General features: G+C 28.2%; 5 protein-coding genes across 8 annotated transcripts in view; 4 read left to right on the top strand and 1 right to left on the bottom strand.

The window, feature by feature from the left end:
- The window catches only part of LOC126923291 (KICSTOR complex protein SZT2-like), a 29,753-nt gene extending 16,953 nt beyond the window's left edge, over positions 1–12,800 (bottom strand). Inside the window, exons 1-11 of one of the 2 annotated variants that reach the window (XM_050736603.1) lie at positions 12,684–12,800; positions 11,700–11,937; positions 9,165–9,482; positions 7,878–7,955; positions 7,084–7,489; positions 5,736–5,956; positions 4,757–5,141; positions 4,391–4,640; positions 3,455–4,195; positions 3,104–3,303; positions 2,607–2,770 (exon numbers count right to left, since the gene is read on the bottom strand). In XM_050736603.1, coding sequence (XP_050592560.1) covers positions 2,607–2,770; positions 3,104–3,303; positions 3,455–4,195; positions 4,391–4,640; positions 4,757–5,141; positions 5,736–5,956; positions 7,084–7,489; positions 7,878–7,955; positions 9,165–9,482; positions 11,700–11,729 — 2,793 coding nt within the window. In that variant the 5' untranslated portion in view covers positions 11,730–11,937; positions 12,684–12,800. Of the gene's footprint in view, positions 1–2,606; positions 2,771–3,103; positions 3,304–3,454; positions 4,196–4,390; positions 4,641–4,756; positions 5,142–5,735; positions 5,957–7,083; positions 7,490–7,877; positions 7,956–9,164; positions 9,483–11,699; positions 11,938–12,683 lie in introns of those variants that run through there. The other variant, XM_050736604.1, reaches the window with a different exon arrangement.
- Positions 12,801–12,912: 112 nt separating this feature from the next.
- Positions 12,913–14,293, top strand: LOC126923302 (uncharacterized protein C9orf85 homolog). 2 transcript variants are annotated; one of them, XM_050736624.1, is made up of 3 exons: positions 12,913–13,061; positions 13,359–13,876; positions 13,976–14,293. In XM_050736624.1, the coding sequence occupies exons 2-3, from the start codon at positions 13,441–13,443 to the stop codon at positions 14,173–14,175; spliced, it is 636 nt and encodes a 211-aa protein (XP_050592581.1). In that variant the 5' UTR covers positions 12,913–13,061; positions 13,359–13,440; the 3' UTR covers positions 14,176–14,293. The 2 variants fall into 2 exon arrangements, with proteins under 2 accessions (XP_050592581.1, XP_050592580.1); XM_050736623.1 differs by lacking the exon at positions 12,913–13,061 and having other exon boundaries at positions 13,128–13,876.
- Positions 14,294–14,434: 141 nt separating this feature from the next.
- Positions 14,435–15,789, top strand: LOC126923303 (histone deacetylase complex subunit SAP18). Of its 2 annotated transcripts, XM_050736627.1 has the most exons (5): positions 14,435–14,811; positions 14,917–14,978; positions 15,122–15,228; positions 15,353–15,547; positions 15,618–15,789. In XM_050736627.1, the coding sequence occupies exons 2-5, from the start codon at positions 14,928–14,930 to the stop codon at positions 15,703–15,705; spliced, it is 441 nt and encodes a 146-aa protein (XP_050592584.1). In that variant the 5' UTR covers positions 14,435–14,811; positions 14,917–14,927; the 3' UTR covers positions 15,706–15,789. The 2 variants fall into 2 exon arrangements, with proteins under 2 accessions (XP_050592584.1, XP_050592583.1); XM_050736626.1 differs by having other exon boundaries at positions 14,753–14,978.
- A 139-nt stretch (positions 15,790–15,928) lies between these two features.
- LOC126923299 (outer dense fiber protein 3-like) lies at positions 15,929–18,470 on the top strand. Its single transcript, XM_050736621.1, has 4 exons — positions 15,929–16,462; positions 16,838–17,050; positions 17,328–17,532; positions 18,089–18,470. The coding sequence occupies exons 1-4, from the start codon at positions 16,414–16,416 to the stop codon at positions 18,345–18,347; spliced, it is 726 nt and encodes a 241-aa protein (XP_050592578.1). The 5' UTR covers positions 15,929–16,413; the 3' UTR covers positions 18,348–18,470.
- Positions 18,471–18,999: 529 nt separating this feature from the next.
- LOC126923301 (outer dense fiber protein 3-like) lies at positions 19,000–21,485 on the top strand. Its single transcript, XM_050736622.1, has 4 exons — positions 19,000–19,367; positions 19,509–19,703; positions 20,054–20,204; positions 21,238–21,485. Exons 1-4 carry the CDS (start codon positions 19,280–19,282, stop codon positions 21,482–21,484), a joined length of 681 nt encoding a protein of 226 aa, XP_050592579.1. The 5' UTR covers positions 19,000–19,279; the 3' UTR covers position 21,485.
- The last annotated feature ends 617 nt before the right edge of the window (positions 21,486–22,102 follow it).

Below are 22,102 nucleotides of genomic sequence, written 5' to 3'. Positions count from 1 at the left end.
TACGTGTATTAGAGAATGATACAATGTATGGTAGCAGCGCTGTAAAGCTAAAAATATTTTTTTTTTCGATGTATACGATCACAGATTATTAAGAGAAGTGAAAGAGGTTGGGAAAATAAAAAAGTCAACAATCACACGGAATTTCCAAGTGATCACCCATATAAGTATTCTCTGTACCCAGTGTTGCTTAAAACTTTTGTAATCGGACGAGAATGTGTGTACTCGCGGTATGAACGTTGACTGGAATAATTAGTTTTGTTATTTGATATGAATGTACAAAAGAATAGTTAAAAAAACATGTAAATATTTGTGAAGATGAACAGTATTTGTATACGTGCATTCAGATGTGTAAAATTTTGCTTCACTTCATTTTCAAGAAAATGGACTACGAAGCCGTGCACTTCAGATGTAATGAGAGTCAAGTAGACGGAACTTCATAATTGATTTTATCGAAAATAAAATCCTGTATTAAAAATTGTCATTTTACATTTTCGACGTGTGTTGCACAGGAAACCATCCCCTTTTGGTTCGTACTATCAAATACAATATCTAACTCCGAAGAAATCTGTTCAATTGATCGTCATTGCCTCTCAAGTATACTTGACAAAACAACACAGTCAATTTTTTGGAAAACAAAGTCTAGTATAAAAAATTATCACTTTACATTTCCAACTTTCTTTTGCATGAAGAATACTGTTTGGCCTGTACCACGATTTTCGGAATACCCTGCATAAATACTAAAAATACAAAACAAATTTTTCATAGAGACATCGTTGTCTGAAAATGTTGCATATTTTAATTTTTAAAGCCAATTTTCAGCTCAACCAGTGGTGCCGTCTTAACTAAACATATCTAATTTTGTTGTTTCATCATCTACAACTCTCACACGAAACATTATTCTCCATATCCGCTCAGTTCCAAGATATAAACCGATAAGTCAAAAAAGAAGCTACTTTTTTCGATCATAGCATTTCCAATTGCTTATTGTAGAAATTCATTTGTTACATTCAACATACACTCATTCCTATTCATAATCAGGACCATATTAAATGAGAAAACATTTATTAAGATTTTTTTTATGAAATGGTGTATTTCAGGTCTGAAACCTCTTTTCCACTTGCGACTAATGGCCTGACTCGCCAAGTAATGCGACTGAGCCATGCGCGACGCCAAAATTACTGATAGACAATCTATAAATACATTATTGAGAAATATATAAACGAGGCGTAAATTGAGTAAGGTACCATTCTAAAATTATCGAAGGTATCAAAATGGAATTTGTCGCAAAGTAATTAAGTTGATCAAAACCGTATAGCAGAATAGAAAAGTAATGAATATGAGAAAAGATCACAATGCATCATGACCCAAATGTTTAATTATCCATACGCATAAGATTTTTGATTATGGGAATACTGTTCCAAATGGATTCTTATACCATCTTTGGCACGCAGCTGGCCTCGCTGCGTGATGGTGAAATTTGTGACCCGGTATTTGCTATTGAGACAAGGAAAAGCGAAAACAGAAAATTTGGAAATACATGTTTTTTGTGGAAATTACTGCACTGTTGTTTGAATGTTGCTATCTAAATAGTAGAAGATTAAATCTTTCTCTAAAAAATAATCAATCATCTTTGACCGTGTTATAAATCTCGTATCACTTTGAACTTTTGTGAATGTGTATGAGAATTGTTCGGGAATCGAACAAAGTTCAACTTTTTATTCTTTTTAATGTAACCATAAATTGTTTAACATATTAATCAATCTACCATTCCTTATAAGAAGTTATTAATCTATGTATGTCAAAAAACTATTAATATAGAAAATAAAATTTTAATAAATGAAATAATTAAATTTTTTGTTCCCGTCAAATATTAACAAATAAATATATGTAGTGTTACGATAGACAATTTTTCATTATTATAGTATTAATTATTTATGTTAAAGATATTATAGATTCTAGTATTATATATTATTATATAGTATACAAGTTAATAGTGTTATATACTAACACGACCTCAGGAGAATTTCTCACATTCTAGCAATAAAACAACGTTCAGTTGCGACGCAGAGTCATACACGTGGACACAGCGCGTATATATTCCATATATTTTGTAGTCATATGCAACTGATCTGTCACGGTGAACCTTGACTTCGCAACCCGTAATCGCGGCAACGCAATTGAATATTCTGCCATATACGATAATGGATTTTGTAGCTGTGCGCGACTAGTCGCAAGTGGATAAAAGAACTAATCTTGCAGGATTAGTAAAGATTTTAACAGATACGAAACCGGCACTACTGTCTATGAAGATTTCACCCATATAAAAAAAAAAGAAAGGTTGAGTGAAGTTTATGTACGAACATGATTATATCATACTTGTATATTCGTAAAGCGATGCGTTTATAAGTCTCACTTTCCAATTTGTAAACACAGAGAGATAAGAAAGAAACTCACCTTAACTTAGCTATTCAAGAACATATACATACTTCAGTAAATATTCGAGGTTTGAAAAAGTCGGGTGATCTCAGCCCAATTTTTTAAGCTTATTCGAGACAAAAATGTCAGATGCTAAGATTAATTATACATAATAAAGTACATATACTCACTGCATCTGGAATCTCATGATATTGCAAAAGATGCATGTATGTTGCTGTGGATTGTACAGGTAATTGAGAAAAACCACATTGCGGTTCAATCCAAATCTCAGAAATAATTTGAAAATCGCCAGAACTCTCAGCGTCTTCTACACTTATTTCGCCATCTGCAGTACCTAAAATGTATATAAATTTATTGTCAAAGAAACATTTTTTATCTAATAACTATTTATACGCATTTTCATTCGTGATCGATATACTGATAAATAATAAAGCTTCGAAAATGCACAGATTTCAAAAGCTTATGGAGAAACAATCTGCTGTATATCGATCATTTTTACACAAAATGTATTTGTAAATGTAGAAGAAAACTATCTTACAAAGAATGTTTTACACAGAATGTTACTGCTTTTTTGATTATATACTGATTATTCGCAAGTATTTTCTTTATATTATAAAATAATATAATGTAATATAATAATTACTTCTACAAATATTAATATCTTTACCTTCGTCAGTATCTTCTTCCGATGCACTATCGCGTTCTAATGTTGTATTTGACATAATATGTGGCGGAAATAAAATATATTGAATAATACACGGGTATGATGTATCATTTTCACCAACTCCTTGCATTTGTACTTCAAGAACCATATTTATAATACCCGCCGCTGAATATGTGAAACTGAAACCCTCAGCCAAACGCATTCTACGAATAAAAATATATAATATTCTGAATTATTTCTTTACTGGTGTAATTGAAAATAAAGCAATAACGTTAATGTAAAACTTCTTTAAAACAAAATAAGATACGTTGTTATGAAGAATAGCAAGAAGAAGTATTATTATAACGTACTTACTTTGTAATCGTGGAAAGAATTCTTGCGATCGCAGTTATATTCAATCGTGGTAATACAATTCCAGGAATGGTTTGTACGAATGGTCGTTTTACATGCCAAAGCCATCGATTATGGTATAAGTATCTAGACAAACTAGTCGTCAAAGTTCCACCTAACATTGGTGTAAGTCTCGTTGAAATAGTCTGAGCCGCATCGGGGAATACAATTAAACTCAAATCAGTTGGCATTCTCTCGTATCTAATTAATATCTTCTCTAAAGATTTATGGACAATGGTGCAAGAAGGTATTTCTTTTTGTTCTGTAGGTCTATTTGGTAAAGTAAGTTTAGACAATCGATCTAAAAGATCGACGACAACATTATGTCGGACAACTCCTTCTGTTCCAGCTGCGAATGCGATATTAAGAATGACACAGAGAGCTTTACAATTAATACGAATCAGCGAGAATGAAACTGGGGGTTTATCCGCTTCTCGATAAATAAATTGTACATATGTATGATTTTCGACGAGAACAAAAGTTGCCCAATTCTTTAACATGGCATAAAGGACAGCAGCTGCCTGGCGACTTTGAACACATTGAAAACGACCACTTTGATTTGCTTGATGTAAATGCCTTGGCAACGGTCTATCATGTGATAAAATTAACGTTACTCTTTGTGTGTGCATCCAACGAGCCCACTGTAAAGGATTTAAAGACACTACAGGTTGCCAGATTTGTCCGAATTGTGGGCATGCAGCATCGCTAAAAATAAATATATTCCGTGCATAAATTTCTTAAATGAACTTAGCTTCCGTTTACTCAAATTGTATCATAGTTTAATAATGCCAAGTATTCGTGTGTTTATCTATTTAGTTATTAAAATTTATTTATTTATAATAGTAACTCATAAAATCACGTTTAAAAGTCATAGATACAAAATTCAATTCACAAACATACCTAAGTTGCACCGTACTAGGTGAAGGATAAGCCGATAAATAAAAAACTGGCATGCCGCTTCTGATTGTATCTGGTACACTATACCAAGTCCAACCAAAATCAGGACTCCAACTGAAGTGTGCAAGCATACTGTCACCTTCTGTTAAAGATGTTAAAGTTGCCCAAAATCGATTGACAACACTTTGTCGATATTGCGATTTCAATGGCTTTTTCGATAAACAAGTGATATCGTGTAAAAATTCATAAGGAGCTGTAATAAATTTGCTTTTAACACAAAGAATGTCTTACTTTTAGTTGGTTTTGTAGAATATTTGAAAACGATCAAGAAGTCCTAAAGTAATATTAATATATTTTATTTTAATTTACCTTCTGTAGTAATTGTGTACTGTATTGTATTAGATGTAGATAATGATTTTGTTAACCAAGGACATGTTACTGTATATTCTAATAAAACACTGGACTTCCACAATAATACAAAGCAAATTTCAAGTACTTCGTCTCTCACATTGGCACGTTTTATTAAATATCCCTCGCGGAGACGACAACACAATAAACTACTTAATGTACATGTCACTTTATCTTCAATTTGTTTCTTTTGTAAAAGTTGTGTCGATTTTTCTCCATAAAATAATAAATTCTTAGAATGCCAATTTGAATAATCTGGTACAATGTTACAACATACTTCGCGATATAATTGCCAACATAAGAAGTTTTTGTGATAAATATTCATTTCGGTTCCGTTTAAATCTACCTGTAAAAGTTAATTAATTTATAAAATATATATTATACGTTATATGTATATATAAATGTGTATGTGTCCTTAATTACTACAATTAAATATAAATATGCACACATACATATGTGTTATCTGTAAAATTATAACAAAATATTCTTCAAAAGCTCGCAAGTTCAATAATATAGCACATTTTTTATTTAAAATACACATATTGTGTAAAATTGTCTCGATATAAATTCAAATATTTCAACTACAAAATCTAAGATATATAGATTTTTCCATCTGAACCTGAACGAACGTTTCGAATTGTAGGTGTACAGAACTAAGATATATTGTATGTGTTGAAAATTAATATGAATAAAATTTTCAAGTTAAACCATTAGTTTTTATCAAGATAGATCAGGAAATATTTGCAAGTACATAGCGTTTACTGATATATACTAAATAATATATAATAACATAATATGAATATTTGAATAGAGAATATTTAGAGAATATTACTAAAGAATATTTAGTAATTTTTACTTCTATCAAAGAGATTAATAATAATGCAATATTTAATATCTTTAGTATTTAAATATAAAAATAACGTAACGAAATATTACGTACACGATATGGAATAAAAGACATGTAAGTACCCAATGTAGCTCTTGCAATGAAATGTAATAAATCTTGATAGGGGACTAAACCATCAGCAGAATGTGGATGATATGTACTTCCAACATGTAGAAAGCTGCATGCAATTGTTGTTGCACGTAACTGTTGTATAACAGAATCTAAGACATGAACATCGGTATTTCCTACTATACCATCCGACACAATTATCATATCTAAAAAATTCAGTACCATCCTAATTAATTTTAGTAATAAAAATCTTTTTATTATTATATTACGATATTATTACGAATTCTGAAACAGTGTCACAATATTTGAAGTAATATTTTATACTTCAAAATTAACAAAATAGCCGTAATGAATCTTTGCACCTAAAAATTATCTGTAGCTGTTGTCAAAAACAATAGCAAATAGCTATTATTTCTGACCCAGGGCAATGTTTTTGTTGTGTCAGATGAAAGATACTAATTTAGCATTAGTGTTAATTGGGAATTAACTACAGATATACACATTGTAATGTTGCGAACTTAAATATGTTAAACAACTTTTCTGTGTATAAAATTTCTAGTTTAATAGCAATTGATATATCGTAATCTTATTCTTCTTGAATCGAGGGCCAAACGAACTCATAGACAATTACGTATATATGGACAAATAGATATTTGGATAAGGATGTATTTGAAAAATCACGAACTTTTTTGAGCAATATATTCTCCAAGTTATTTAAATTTCCTACAATATCATCTAAATCACTGCACTACGTCGTCCACCCCCGAATTATACAGGATCTCTGTGCTTATTGTAGAATTACAACGTACTGAGAATCTAGTACAAAGCACGATATGAGGTCTTAAAAATTTATAACACAAAAAGTTCAGTAGATTTTCAACCAAATGAATTACAATAGAGTCCTTATACAATATACATACTTAATACATACTTAAATGTCACAACCGATCAATCTATGAATTAATTGGATCAATTCGAAAAATTACTCGGAAAATTACTCGGAAAATTTACGCGGATATATCTGAATGGGTTTAAATGAATTTTCTTATATTTTTATTTTAATTATTGTTCTTTATAGAACATTTAAAAAAAACAATGCACATAGTAGTATATCATATAGTCTGTAATTTATTTTATTGACAAAAACAATGTACATAATATTATGAAATTCAATAGTAGTATCGTTTACCAAAATAAGAATTCGAAAAATATCCTACATTTCTATAAATACAAGAATCATATTTCTTCTATATATTTATATTTCTGTTCATACATATATTCTTTTTCCCTATTCCAATATGTGTTAATACATATGTATATTCATAATACTTACGTGCACAACTATGTTCCGGTAGCAGAGTAAGTGCTAACATTCCATATCTCAACATATTGATAAAGCTTGATTCCGGGGAAATTATCGAAGTATTGGTAACACAAGTATTATTATTTTTATTTAGACAAGTATTGTTCTCTTCAAAAAGACCTCCGACTAAACGTTCGTTTTCAGCTTTTAAATTTTCCAATTGTTGACTAGCTACAGCGGTAACACATGCCACTTTTTCTTCTAATACATGAAGTTGGTTTTCTATGAAATTTGTAAGCTGTTTAACGTTATCCAAAGTTACAAGCCAACCTTGTACTAACACTTGCTGCGCAGGGCTTGTAAAAAAGGGTGTATGGGCTATTATGGTTACATATATCTCCGGTTGCATTATTCTGTTACTTCCTGGTATTGTAAACTACAACAATATTAAACTCGTTTGTGCAATAATTTTATATTCATATAGAACATTCATTTGTTCTTAATTTTTTAAATTATAGGTATACCTTTTGTGAGATAGTTTCAACGGAAAAATGACACAAAGTACATTAAATACATAATATATAAATTATGACAATTGTTCTTAAAGAGATTCTATATAAAAATTTTGAGGTTCGATCAAAACTCGGTTTGACCATAAGATGTTTTAAACATGTATAATCTTATATGCACTTTTTAAATTTGGTTGATAACTATTACGCGTAAGGTATATCTGTTGTTGGTCGAAGGTTTGAATTCACTGCACGGTATAAGTAGTACACATTTCACGATATTATATGAGTTTCAAATAATAAATTATTACTTACAGGTCTAATAATGCTTTCCAAGAAATGTTTAGTAGCCATATATACTTCATCTATGACTATTTCACCATGTTGTATATCCTATAATAACAATAAATATACGAGAAAAGACTTTATATTATATAAATATTTTAATAAATATATTTTTAATTTAAGAATTTTTACAGATTATAATACATATACGTTTTTTTTTAGATATATATAGTGTCAGTATATGATCGAAGTGAAAATGGAATTACAACTATCCCTTGTGATCATCGGTTAAGTAGCAAATATTTAAGTACTTTTAGTATTATTTTATATTATTTAAGTACTATTCGTATGATATATAGCGTCAACCAGGTTTTATTCGTGCAAAGATCAGAGTAAGAAATATTGAGTGTGACCGAGAAAGAAATGTTTGTCAGATGCTCCACAGTATCATTAATCTATGTACACAGCTAATCCCTATCAGTGAGTAGAGAGATCGACTATAATGCAGCAATTTACCTATTTTAAACAATCATCGTACAACGCCGAATTTCCCACAGTATGTAAACTTTATTAAGCATCAAATTTTATTACTTTGCACAATAAAAAGTTTTTTATAGCAATACACCTATCTTTATATATTGCATTGCATTTACATTTCGATATAATCAATAGCGTATCTAAAATAATATATAGTTTTGGAAGTTTTTCGTTCCGCAACTCTCTGCTAGGTAAATGACACTGTGATAAGTTCGTAGAATCTGTATAACAGCGTAAGGCGAGTTGTGTTTGAGAAGGGATTCCTAGCGAAAATTGAATTATTTACAACTTGAAAAAATAATCTTCAACCGATATTTTTGCATATCAACTTTCCTTTGTTCCTTGATCCTTCAAAAGTGTCCACAAATTCATTAACACCCTATATGAGCTCCTATTATTAATTTTGTATGCTAAATTAGTTTCTAAACTAAATCCTATATATTACGAAAGGTACTATGGCAATAATAACGTTATTAAATTTACTTATTAATATTAAAAAGAAAGATGTTGTGGCAGAGAAAAAGAGGAGTAAAGATGTTAATATATTATTAACAACCGATTAACTATGTCGCTAAATAAAATCATTAAGAAACTTTAATAATTAGTGTGTTTGTAAATGTGTATGGCGACTCTACTCTTACATTTTACTCTTTAACGCCAATTTAATTGCATAAATTCACATCCAAGTTATAACCTTTTATTGTTAGTACAAATATAGAAAAATATAATACTTGATTCTTTATCTTAATTATTTTACTGAATTTAGAACTACATACTTACCACAGTTGCGAGTGATGGACTCAAGTCCAAATTAAAAACCATCCTGTACTTATGCGCCAGGAATATTACTGAAGTTGTAGAAGTTACTTTGTAAAGATACTGATAACATGTTTCAGGGGACCATGATCCAGATTTATTTTTCGGTAACACTGATACAATTTCTAATTCTGCTGCTTCCCTCGTTTTAAAACTTGAACATTGGATACTTATCACAGTATCTAAATGTTCTAACATCCATTGAGCCCTTACATTTCGAGATATAGGAAATCCTTTTTTCATTAACAAAAAAACAGTATCTGCTTCCAAAATAACTTTCTCCTGTAATATAATATTTCCTTTGTACAATATAATATCAATTTGATCAAATAATGAGATTAATGCAAACACAGTGACATATTTGATGATGTGGAACCCATCTTAGACAACAGATTCATGGCCAATTATCAACAACAGACGAAGTCGATTAATGGTTATTATTAATTAAATAAATTAAAATTTGCTAATTAAGTAAGCAAACAATGTTACATAATATTGAATATATATAATATTACATACTATTAAATAAATTAAAAATAATATTGTATATTCTTTATTACTATACAGGGTAGAGAGTGTAACAAGCTGTTTGTTTCGAAACCATTGCAGATATAAACTTGAAATTTTTAAGTATTAAATGGTGCAGAAAACCTTTTAGGACGTAAGACGTTGTATGTAAGATATTGTAGGAGTGAGTGTCTTAAGAATAAAGAGAATGTTACCCCAATTTTTTTTAATAGGATGGCAGATTAATTTGTCAATATTCGGACAGATATTATCAAACCTAACAACTCTTATTTAAGACATATTTTTTTTTTATTTTGCATTTTACTAGTTAAAGAGTTATAACAGAAAATACATTACGGAAGGGGAGTTCTGTAAAAATGTCGAAAACTATCAACTGAAATTTATTTGAAAATTATTTTATTAGATATTCGAAGAATTGTCCATTCGCTTCCAAACACACATTTATTCTTGTGATAATAGCTTTACGAACATTTGATAACATTGCTGGAGTTATGGATTTACATGCGGTATGAATTCTTCTTTTCATATCCTTTTTCACAGTTGATACCGTTACCATCACTTTTTTCTTTATGTAGCCCCATAAAAAAAAGCTAACTGGTGTTAAATCAAATGACCTATTTGAAAAATAATTTTCAAAACCGAATATATTTCTTCTAATATCTTTCGTATATATCTTTGTATAGGGTATTTTCCGCTATAACTCCTTAACTATACAAAATAAAAAAAGATATGCCATAGATAAAAATTGCCAGATTTGATAACATCTGTCTGAATATTGAAAAATTAACATGCCATCATATTTGAAAAAAATGGAAGTTGCATCTTTTCCCTCCTCCAAAAAATTCACTCGCGCAATATCTTACACTTTAAAATATTAGCCTCTCTGTACCATTTAACAACTGAAAATTCAAGCTGATATCTGCAATCGCGTCAGAGAAAACAGTTGATACCGTTTATACCGTTGATACCGATACAGAAAACAGCTTATAATATTTTATCTGTCCCATACTGCATGCATATATTTCCATTATCTGTTATATTATAAAATAGCCGCGGAAGAATCGAAGAACTTCAAATGTCGCATTCTAATTTATTACGTAATCTAGTATTACCTTCGAGTAATAAAATATACTTCTAAAAAATTATAAGTTTGCTATCACACTTTTTTTCTAAATACGACATTAAGAAAATAGTTAAAATAATACACTGATATGCGAAATTAAAGGATTACTACCCCTTGACCGCAAAATTGTCGATATTTAAACTGTCGCAACTTCTTAACAAAAAATCATATGTACATGTTTTCCTAACATCTACAAAAATATGTAAAAATCGTTTTTAAGAAATCAATACTTTTAAAATTTCTTCCACCACTAGCTCTCAAAAAATATTTGTATTATGTAAAAATATTTCTTAATTTCGTTTCACATATATAAATAATTTATATGTTATACATATATTTTTTGTAAGTAACTAACATCTTTACTATCAAATTTGAAATTGTTATCTTTAAATCTATTTGCAATCAATAACATTTTGATTTGGATAGTATATATTTTTGATTTTACATAAATAAATCCTTTTATTCCTAATATTATCTTTTCACCAAACAATATATAAGAAATTCTTTTTGTATTAATTAAAGTACACATTTTAACTAATCATTTTTAATTTATTCAGTTTTAATTTGAAAATTGCATTTTCAAGAAAACGAAAGTAAAGCAGATATTGAATATTGATATATATTAATAAAATATTAATTTCAATTAATATTTAATTAATATTATATAATACATATTATACTATACATATAATTTATTTGTTTAACTGTGTAGAATTTGATGTTTGTGTAAACTTATATAAGTTTAAAAGTTATATTTTTTTTAATCATCAAACACACAAAATAACCATCAGTATGGGGAAAGGTGCTATGTATTATGACAATATCTAATATAAATTTTTCATAATTACCTCATTTTTTGTAGAAGGCATGATGTTCATTTTTATTTACTGCATATCAATCATTATTAGTAGAAAAAATAAATTTCTCCATAAGTTCCACTAATGAGTAACACAATTCATGTTCACAAAATCAAATACACTAATGCACTATTATCACAATTTCCACTGTTTTCACAACTGTTCAAAGGTTACATTACTAATCATTGATTTGTATGTTCGTTTATATGTTTAAAATAATAAATAAAACCTCAAAAATTAAATAAATCTGTATAATAACAACATAAAATTATATTACGTTGAACTACGGTTAAGCTCACAATATTATTACTTTATGTATTATTATTGGTTCCATGTTAGTGAATATCACTATGGATAACCTATGTAATTAGTATTGAAATAACTGTTTAAAATTAGATAATATTACACGAATCAAAAACATAATGTATCATCTTTAAAAATACGCTATATCATATTGCAATATTGACAGAATTGTGACCAAATTGTTTATAAATAATAAAGTGCATATAAACTATATTGATTAAACTCTATGCAAAGATTCAATGATATAACAAATATAATTATTTCAGGCTTATTTACAAAATTATCTATGACTTGTATACAGTGAATAGTATAACATCATAAATATGTCAATAAAAGATTATATCATTAGCTATGATTTAATATCTTTAGTTTACTCTAATTTGTATGACGTTAATAAAATAATCTTTTATGAAAACTAAAGATAAAGACATAAAACGTCATAAAAACTTAAATAGGAACTGCAAATAAAAGTGAAAGTTTGTGTTTTGAATATATTTTTAAATGAAATATTTAATAATTATGTTATATACAAATATGTATATAAAATAACATAGCAGACTGTAAATCGAAAGTTAATGCTTTAGATATAATAGTATATGTGTATATTTCGTATAACCCATCATACTACTTTTAGGTTAGAAAAGAATGAAAGATAATACAGAATAAACTAACCTACTATCATATTGTAACCCACTATATCACCCTATCACCGACAATCATCACAGATGAATAATTCTATACGTTACTATTAGATGACAGCACAAACGATTTTAAAGCATGCAGATATGTAATTGTAAACAATCTGACATGATTATATTAAATTAAAAGGTGTGGACTTCAACTTAGTGGACGCAATCCTCGTGGTGACCAGAGAGTAAAGTATAACAATAACCCAAATCTAACCCAATACTCACGATTCAAAATCCCGCTACAAAATGGCCACCACCCACGTGCTTCTGTCTATAATCAGCATCTCCATTCCTTGGATGAATTATGAAGTCAATGGCGTCAAAGTAATCTGTCAAATACGCTAAATATTCTCAACTTTATGTACGTATAACTTTGGAACCAGTGGATTCAGCATCTTAAAACTTGCATTTTCGAATTCTACACATCAATGACTACAAGACTAAATAAAAAAGTTAATGATATTACGTTTCTTAAAACGAAGTTCAGTCCTAAAAGAAATTTTAAAGTAGTTTTATATTATAGAAATTTATATATAAATAATTGTAATTGAATTAATACCAATTATACGACTGAAACATTGACATTATAATGCAATTGCAATACATACAAATTAAGATATTTACATTCTTTATAATTAATATTATAAAAGAATTATAGTATTACAGATAACCTGAAAAATATTTTAATAAATTGCTATATTGTATAAAAATGTTGTAAGTGTTTAAATATAAATAAAAATATGAGCACACAAAGAGGAAATACTAACCGATCAAGACCACAAAAGTATCAGAATCAAACTGTTTTCAAAAACGATTTACATGACAAATCAAATAAAACAAAATATATTAATAGCATTCAAATTGTACATGTATGTGAAAGATGTAAACAGATAATTGAATGGAAAATTAAATACAAAAAATATAAACCATTAAAAGCAGTTGCAAAATGTATCAAATGCGAACAGAAAGCAATAAAACATGCTTACCACAACATCTGTATACCTTGTGCTATACAATATAAAGTTTGTCCGAAATGTGGCAATAAAAGTAACATTGTTAAAGAAGAACCTGGTATACAAGAAGAAACTAATAAATTAGATATAGAATTACAGAATCTGCTCAAAGGATTATCTGAAAGAAAACGTAGAACATTCATACGTTCAATGAATAAAAATGGTATTTTAATTAATATTATTATATATTACATACAAAATTAATTTTATATAATATTGCATACCTGTATAAAATTAAATTTCAAATCATATACTGTTTTAGCTACAAGTAACAAGAATAAATGTACCAAGGAAAACAAGGAAGAAGCTACAAATGAAGAAAAGCAACCAAAAGATAATTGTATCAAAAAAGAAATATTATCCAAAGAAAATTTGTTATTAAGATTAAAATCATTAATGATTGAAGATGATGATAATGACTTGGATATTGATAATGATACTGATTCAGATTCGTCTATGTAGAATAGTAAAATGTAGTTTTTAGTATATCAAAAAAAAGGAAGTAATGAATTCAATAATGATTATCATAAAAATGCGCAATATATTTGCAACTGATATTAAATTTTGACATTTTAAACAATTTGACAGTATGATTACTATTATTATTGTTGTTATTTCCTTGCAACATTCTGTATAACTGTCTTTTCCTTTTGCTTCCTTTAATGATGCATAATCCACAGAATGGAGATAAGATATTTTTTAATTACTTTATATATCTCTTATTCTGTAGCTGGAAATAAATTTACCATAATGATTTTGAATACAACCCCCTTCACGACTGGTTTGTGAAAAGTATACTTTCCTAATCCTCTTATCGAATATTACATTAAATATATGCATATGTGACCTCAATTGGTCATTCCATACAAGTTAAAGAAATGAAAAAATAACCTAACCGGGTCTATGGAAATGGATAGTCTACTGTTAGATGTATAGTAAATTGATTGATTAAATCAAGTAATTCTAAAAAAGCAATATTTTCTTCCATGTATGCACAACAAACAATTTCAAATTTCGCATATCGATATCGCTACACATGAAACCAATTTCACACATGTAAACGGTAGTTAGAACATTTGTGTACATACATCAAGAAAGGTATTGAATTTCGGTCTATTGTTTCTTCGCGATAGTATAAACATAATAATTATTAATCGTATTTCAATTCTTAAATTTTTATAATAATTATAAATATGACCTCAGCAATAGAGTCCATGGTAGTAGATGAAAAGCAATTACCAGAGAAACCCATAGACAGAGAAAAAGTACGTAACCTCAAAAATTTTTAAGAAATATCGATTGAAAATTAACTCTTCCAAATTTAGAAAAAATTACTCGTATATTTAATATTTTTTGGAACATATACTTATTTTATACCTAATAAATTTTTATAATATTTAACTTTTAGACATGTCCACTTTTACTCCGAGTATTTTGTAATACAGGAAGACATCACAATATAATGGAATATAGTAGGGGAAATGTCCCCTCAAATGAATTACAAATATATACATGGTAAAATATTTTTATTACAAATATTTAAAATTACACATACATTCATATATTATAACTTGTAAAAAGGTTAAAGACATTTAGAAATATCAAATCTAATCTTTTTAAACTAATTCAATGTAACCAGGATGGACGCAACCTTACGAGAGATTACAGGTTTAGTTAAAGAAGTAAATCCAGATGCTAGAAGTAAAGGAACATACTTTGATTTTTCATTAGTAACACCAGAATTACGAAATTCTGGATATCGCATGAGAGAAATCGGTGTTACTTGTTCAGGACAAAAGGGTGCAGATGATAATAAAACACTTGCTCAAGCACGGTATGTATTTTTATAATTAAAGTTAATTTTAAAATAAACAGGATAATTTTACTTATTTTTATAATTGCAGATTTACAATTGGTGATTATTTAGATATATCAATAACACCACCAAATCGACAACCAGCAATTAGACGTGGTGCACTACGTCAATACTAATTTAAGTAACAAAGATTTTATTTACTGGAACTTATGTTAACAATTTATTAGTTTTCTATTAATAAATAATATATAATACTGAAACTATGATATCATTATATAAATATATCATTTACTTTTCCCATTTCATGAAAGTCATGATCTGGTGATTGATTATTCCACATCAAATGTTCAGATTACATTGGTGCTGGTGTACAAATTCATAAAGCCAATGAGGATTCTTTACTGTCCAATGATGCAATTTCTTTCAATTATTAATTTGAGACTATCTCAGTAACTATTGATTTTGGACCTTATTTCGTATAATACATTTTATGTAAAATTTGATGTTTTATCCAAATTCGACAGAAATGTTAAACATTCTTCTTAAAACACTGAAGATGGCTAACATATCTTGATAAGAAAACAAGTAATTTATAAGTTATTTGAAGTCAGGTTATAGGATTTATTATTGCATAAAATATATAGAATGTTTATTAATATGCATTTACTTTACTATTTAGTTTTTATAAAGTTTAGTATTTATATGCAAGAAATTCCTTTATTACAGTTCATAATAATAATGTTTAATTGAATAGTATAAATGCTCTGAATGTGGTTCTTATGTCAATTTTATTCAAATTTCAGATTATTAATAGTTCTTATTTTCATATTGTATTATGTTGTAATTTTTTTATTATTTTTTTTGTACGTTCTTTATTATAAAAGATGGAGGATAAGGAAAATAAACCAAAGTTGTTGAGTTGTATGATAAAAGGTAAGATTTTATAGAATTTTGATATAAAGATATGGTATTTCATTAATATTTATTTCAATAAAATAAAATTTTAATTCTCATATTTTTTGTAACAGATATTTATTTATAACTATGGCATATGTTAATGATTTTAACACATTTTACTTTGTTTATTAATGTATGTTATTATGTTATATTGACAAAAAATTTATTTCTTATTAATGAAATTAATATTATAATAATTATTATAGCCATTATTTTATTTACCAAATAATTCATACTATTAAAAAATTATAGAGATATTTAAAATATTCTTTATTAATTTTTAAACATTTACTCATTGCCAATTTTATACATAATAAAAATACATATATATGTGTGTTTGTGTGTGTGTAGGTCCTGCTCCTATATATAAACTGCAAACCTTAGTTGGATATGAAGGTCACTGTCTATCTCGACCAAGAGGTCCAGCATATACTATAAGACCTCGAACGAAACTTCATGTACCAAGTATTGGACCTGGACCACAATACAATGTTTCAAAATTAACGATTTATGGAGCAGATAATCCTCCCGCATATACAATAGTTGGTCGAGAACCATTTAAAGGTAGCTATATTTATATCATCACATTTAATAAATAATTGATAATATACTTCATTAAATAATAAAAAGTTACATTCATGAAATTTTAAGTAAAAATGATTCAGGAATCATAATAGTTCATGAATGAAAGTGAAAACCAATTCATTTAACTTATTATATGGTAGTTCAAGCTAGACAGACTTTTTTACATTTCACATCCACACATCTTCTACACAGTAATTTTTAGTTACTTTTTATTTTAAGTAAATATCTGTTATAAAAAGCCATTTTTTAAATGTAGTGAGTGATTTTGGACCAGGACCAGGAGCACATTATCCAGAATTATGTCCCCCAATGAATCACAATATTAGAGCCCCTGCTTATACTATTAAATCTAGGAGTAGAACAAAACTAGATGACAGTGGACCTGGTCCAAGTGCATATATCTTACCAACTACTATAGGACCAAAAATTCCTGACAAAACAGCTCAAGGTGCTTTTTCTATGTACGTAAGTAAATTTGAGGTTGAGACTAAATAATTATGTTTAGATTTATAGAATTGATGAAGTAAATTTATATCTTGATAATTTAATAATTTATTTATTTCACGACTGGGGTAACTTCATATGCACATATACATAAAGTTATATAATTTCTGCTGCTTTAATTTCAAAGATATAAGTGAAAGTATTTTTAATGTTTTGATATTTATGATATGTGAATGTTTTGAGACTTTGAGTGAACAAAAGAACAATAACAACTGTAAATAAGATATTGTTATTTAAGAATAACATGTAAATACTCTTACGCATCTTCGTGTGTATCTCATTACTCCTATTTTTGAAAAAAATAGTATTAATGCTGCATGAGGTACACGCAAGAAAATACACATTCAATTAATTTCTTATATATGAAATTATACTCAGAAATTATGAAATTATCTAGGGCATTGATCTCAACTACATATTTTGAAACCATTGAAGTTTATAAGGTGTGATCTATTGTCTATAGGTACAAAAAATAATTATAATAAAATGTCTTAATATATTTTACTATTACAGTGCTGGGATTCACAAACTTAGAGAAGAAGATATTGGTCCTGGTCCAGCAGCTTACAGCAATATAGATGCCAATCTTACAAAACGTAGTTCTCCAGCATACAGCTTAAAATGGAGGACTGGATTACCAGATATAGATAAAAGTCCAGGACCACAATATTATCCTCAATATGATACTGGAAGACGTCCTCCTATGTATTCTTTTGGTATAAGACATAGTGAATGTGCTGGTTTACCTATCACAGGCTTGGATGAAGATTGATATGTTAATTTTGTAAATTAACATAATTTTGTATATAGTACTTTACATGCTTGTGATGTCAAGTTAATGTAACTTGTTTTATATATATATTTAAAATAAATGTTTATATTGTGCTAATTCAAATTGTTTCGTTGAGTTATATAGAAAGTCTTCCAACTTATCAAAAATCATATCTTACATTATTAAAATAAGGATATTCTACATTTGGATTGTAAGCACTATACAATATTAATAAAATATCTATTTTTCTTTATAATCATTTAATTTTTGTAAAAATGAGTAATGATAGGAATTAATAGATATAATTTTGCAGTCTTTATACAATATGATAGCGGCTTTGTCAGATTTGATTAAAATCATCCAGTTTTTAATCGTGTTTTCAAGTAAAAAAAATATTTTATATGTACAAATGTATATTTACAAATTTGTTATACCAAATCTTTTTGAAGAGTGTACAAATTTTTATGAAAATAGATTGAATTAATAACTTTCTTTTTCAAAACTATTATTCTAAACTTTAGTTCAGGTTTATATTTATCAAGTGCAATTTTATTCGAATTCTATGAAATCATTGATGCTTGCTTCTGTTTGTACCTAACGTGGCGATTTTGAATGATTTCAAAAGTTTTAATCTCCTATAGCTCTCTGATTTCGCGCCTGGTTCGTTGTACGTAAGTATACATACATGCCACAGATCATGGTACATATTCTACTTTATATATTTTATATATTTTTACATTTTATGTGCATTCTGTGCACTTTTGCGCCTTGAAATTTCTCATAAAAGCATAAAAATTTGCAATCTAATCATAACACACATACACAACTCTTAAGCAACTGTTTATATTTAAAATGAGCAGACTGAAATAATATCACCCAAAATTTTTATCTAATTTAAATTTTTGTGGAAATGTAAATTATCAAGTATAAAAATGCCATCAAAACCAGGCACACAACCAGATACACAAACACAAACTAAACCACATAAAAAAATAGGGAGTCTTACATGCGGTTTTAGAAGTAAATAATTAAATGTCATTACATTATACATCGCAGATGAACAAACATTTCTCGAATATTAAATATAAATTGTTTATATGTATACATATGCAATTAAATTTAATCTTATGTAAAGTTAGTTTTAAAAATGTTATATTTCAGGTCCGGGTCCAAAATATCCACTAAAAACTCTCGTGGGTTATCAAGAGCATTGCCTTTCGAGGTACCGAAATCCAGCATATACATTTGGCAACAAATATCCTAGTTTACGATTATGTGAAGGACCAGGACCGAAATATTTATTAGACAAGCCTATACGCGGTGGTTTTTCATTTGGATTAGTTGGAAAGACTTTCGGTATTCTACTTATTCTTATATTCTTTGAATTACGCACGAATCATTTCGTGAATTACATATTCATTACAGATATACGTATTTAATTCCAGTCAGTATCTTATATCTAATGGATTGATTATAACACTTCTATTATAAAAACAACCTCAATATCTTAAAAATGTTATATTATTCTATTACTTCCGTTATCTTTTTAACTACGTAATTACATTACATTACATATTCCGTAATAATTTTTAATAAAAATTTGATGTAATCTGTATAACGTATTTACAAGATTATTAACATTTGACTCGAATACAAAATATCAAATCAATTGATTATATAATATTCTTATTTTCTCTTTTTCGCAGATACTTCTTGTACGCCTGGCCCAAAATATCTATTACCATCTCCAAAAGGTCCATCTTTTACACTAAAATCCAGAACTAAACAGAGAAAATGTTCTTTTTCACCAGGTCCTTATAGTGTAAAATTTCCTATACCAGGTCCAGCTTTTTTTATGTAAGTACTTCTTGTTACGCATCAGTAATCCTTGAGACATTCGTCAATATAAAGATTATTATGGCTCAAATATAATACCGACACAACACCACTAAAATATATAAGGATCTGAATGTGATGGGAATGAAAATAAGCATAGCAAAGTATTATTTTTCTCCACCATAATTTTTACAGCGTTTCGATTTATCCTACGAATCGTTGATCCATTTGTGATCGATTTGTGGTATGTTCATCTGTTTGCGTTTTCTCTCCCGACAGCCGAGGATGATGAAAGTTAGGCAACCGTTTTAGGCATTCGAACTTCACGTTTTCTTATACACATCAGAAGGGAGTTTTGTTTTTCCCATTCGGTGGTCAGATCTATTAACAACAATGATCTAAACTTGTATTGAATTTAAATTTGATCTAATCTGAATGATACTCGATATTTGCATGACTTCGAGTCTCCAGCCATCGTCCATCGAGTGAATTACCTATTCTCGTAAACATTTTCTTCGGCTACACGTGGTCTAGTCCAATCATAAATTTTACGAAAGCAAAATATGTACAATCTGCCTAATTTATATTCGTTTACTTTTAAAAATGCACTATGTTTATACATTATAATACAAAGAAAAATTGTCATTTATTAAGTAAACAAATATATCCAGAATTATATCGTGTTTGGAGTCATTCTGAATAGAAAGTTGTAATAAGTATATTGATAAAAGTTTCATTACATAATTTCGTTGATCACAAATCAAAAATAAAAAATTTTGATTTTTGAGTTAGAAATCTCAGATTATCGCAAGCCTTCAATGTTTTCTGAACGCTTCTACTCTTGGCCCCTCTTTTTCTTTCAGCCATGTTGTCTTTTTCTACGTTCAGTACATCTAACATCTCATTTTTGAAAAATAGAATCGTTTTTACCTCTCTATAATTGCAATACTTGGGTCCCGAATTTCTGACAATTATCGGAAGTTTCCGTATTTAAAAAAATAGTTCTAATTAACTTTTATCTTATCAAAATTAAAATTTGTTACATGATTTTTAGAGGAGAACGTTTAGCTGCTTTAAGACGTGATCCTACACCAGGTCCCAAACTTTACAATGATGCATTAGTTGCCCAAAGATCTCCAATGTATAGCGTAACTTTCAGAAGAGACGAAAAAATAATTTGTCGTTCTCCGGGTCCGAAATACAATCCGAAACCTCCTAAACTACAGCCCATGTTTTCTTTTGGAATCAAACACAGCGAGTGTTCTCCTCCTTATATCGTTGAATGCGATGATCAATGTTAAAATTTTGGCAACTGTAAATAAAAAGTGTAAACATTTACGTATAAAATATAAAAATAGAATCTATGAATTTCTTATTTCAAATCGGCTCTAAAAAGCAATAATAAAATATCATATACACACATATCATATCACATATATTTCATACATATTGAATTGAAATGTGTAGAGATAAGACATTAATTAGCGAACGACACAGACGTAATATATTGTTTGATCGAGCAAAAGTAGACTTTGGAAGAAGTTAGCATATGGTAAAAAAAATGTGGGAGACTGAGAGATTTAGAAGATATCTTTAACTATAGATCAATCAATAGTCAGTCAGGTTATGAGAAAAAGTAAAGAAAAACAACATAGCTAAAAATTTCACTATGTAGAACCATATGTAGAAAGATTAGAGCATCGGAGTACTCCTTTATTATAGTTATGTAATAGTACTACCTATTTAAGTACTTGATCATTCATTTTTACTCAGTCAAATATTAGATTCTTGAATTAATTGATGAATTTTTCTTTCTGTTATATTCTGTTATATATTATATTATATTGTCATTATAAAGTAAAAAGTTATACAATTAGAGGTCCACAAATGAAAAAGATTAATAGTTGGGATTCAATACT

The sequence above is a fragment of the Bombus affinis genome, chromosome 13 (genome assembly GCF_024516045.1).
Source record: "Bombus affinis isolate iyBomAffi1 chromosome 13, iyBomAffi1.2, whole genome shotgun sequence".
NCBI lineage: Eukaryota > Metazoa > Arthropoda > Insecta > Hymenoptera > Apidae > Bombus > Bombus affinis.
This window is presented reverse-complemented; position numbering and strand designations above follow the sequence as displayed.

What these genes read in the sequence shown, in the direction of transcription:
- LOC126923302 (XM_050736624.1), top strand. Translation starts at nt 13,441, where the DNA reads ATGAGCACACAAAGAGGAAATACTAACCGATCAAGACCACAAAAGTAT. An exon ending in ACGTTCAATGAATAAAAATG is followed by an intron (nt 13,877 to 13,975) that starts GTATTTTAATTA and finishes ATACTGTTTTAG; the next exon opens with CTACAAGTAACAAGAATAAA.
- LOC126923303 (XM_050736626.1), top strand. Translation starts at nt 14,907, where the DNA reads ATGACCTCAGCAATAGAGTCCATGGTAGTAGATGAAAAGCAATTACCA. An exon ending in AACCCATAGACAGAGAAAAA is followed by an intron (nt 14,979 to 15,121) that starts GTACGTAACCTC and finishes TTTAACTTTTAG; the next exon opens with ACATGTCCACTTTTACTCCG. An exon ending in AAAACACTTGCTCAAGCACG is followed by an intron (nt 15,548 to 15,617) that starts GTATGTATTTTT and finishes TTATAATTGCAG; the next exon opens with ATTTACAATTGGTGATTATT.
- LOC126923299 (XM_050736621.1), top strand. Translation starts at nt 16,414, where the DNA reads ATGGAGGATAAGGAAAATAAACCAAAGTTGTTGAGTTGTATGATAAAA. An exon ending in GTTGAGTTGTATGATAAAAG is followed by an intron (nt 16,463 to 16,837) that starts GTAAGATTTTAT and finishes GTGTGTGTGTAG; the next exon opens with GTCCTGCTCCTATATATAAA. An exon ending in GCTCAAGGTGCTTTTTCTAT is followed by an intron (nt 17,533 to 18,088) that starts GTACGTAAGTAA and finishes TTACTATTACAG; the next exon opens with TGCTGGGATTCACAAACTTA.
- LOC126923301 (XM_050736622.1), top strand. Translation starts at nt 19,280, where the DNA reads ATGCCATCAAAACCAGGCACACAACCAGATACACAAACACAAACTAAA. An exon ending in TCTTACATGCGGTTTTAGAA is followed by an intron (nt 19,368 to 19,508) that starts GTAAATAATTAA and finishes GTTATATTTCAG; the next exon opens with GTCCGGGTCCAAAATATCCA. An exon ending in CCAGGTCCAGCTTTTTTTAT is followed by an intron (nt 20,205 to 21,237) that starts GTAAGTACTTCT and finishes CATGATTTTTAG; the next exon opens with AGGAGAACGTTTAGCTGCTT.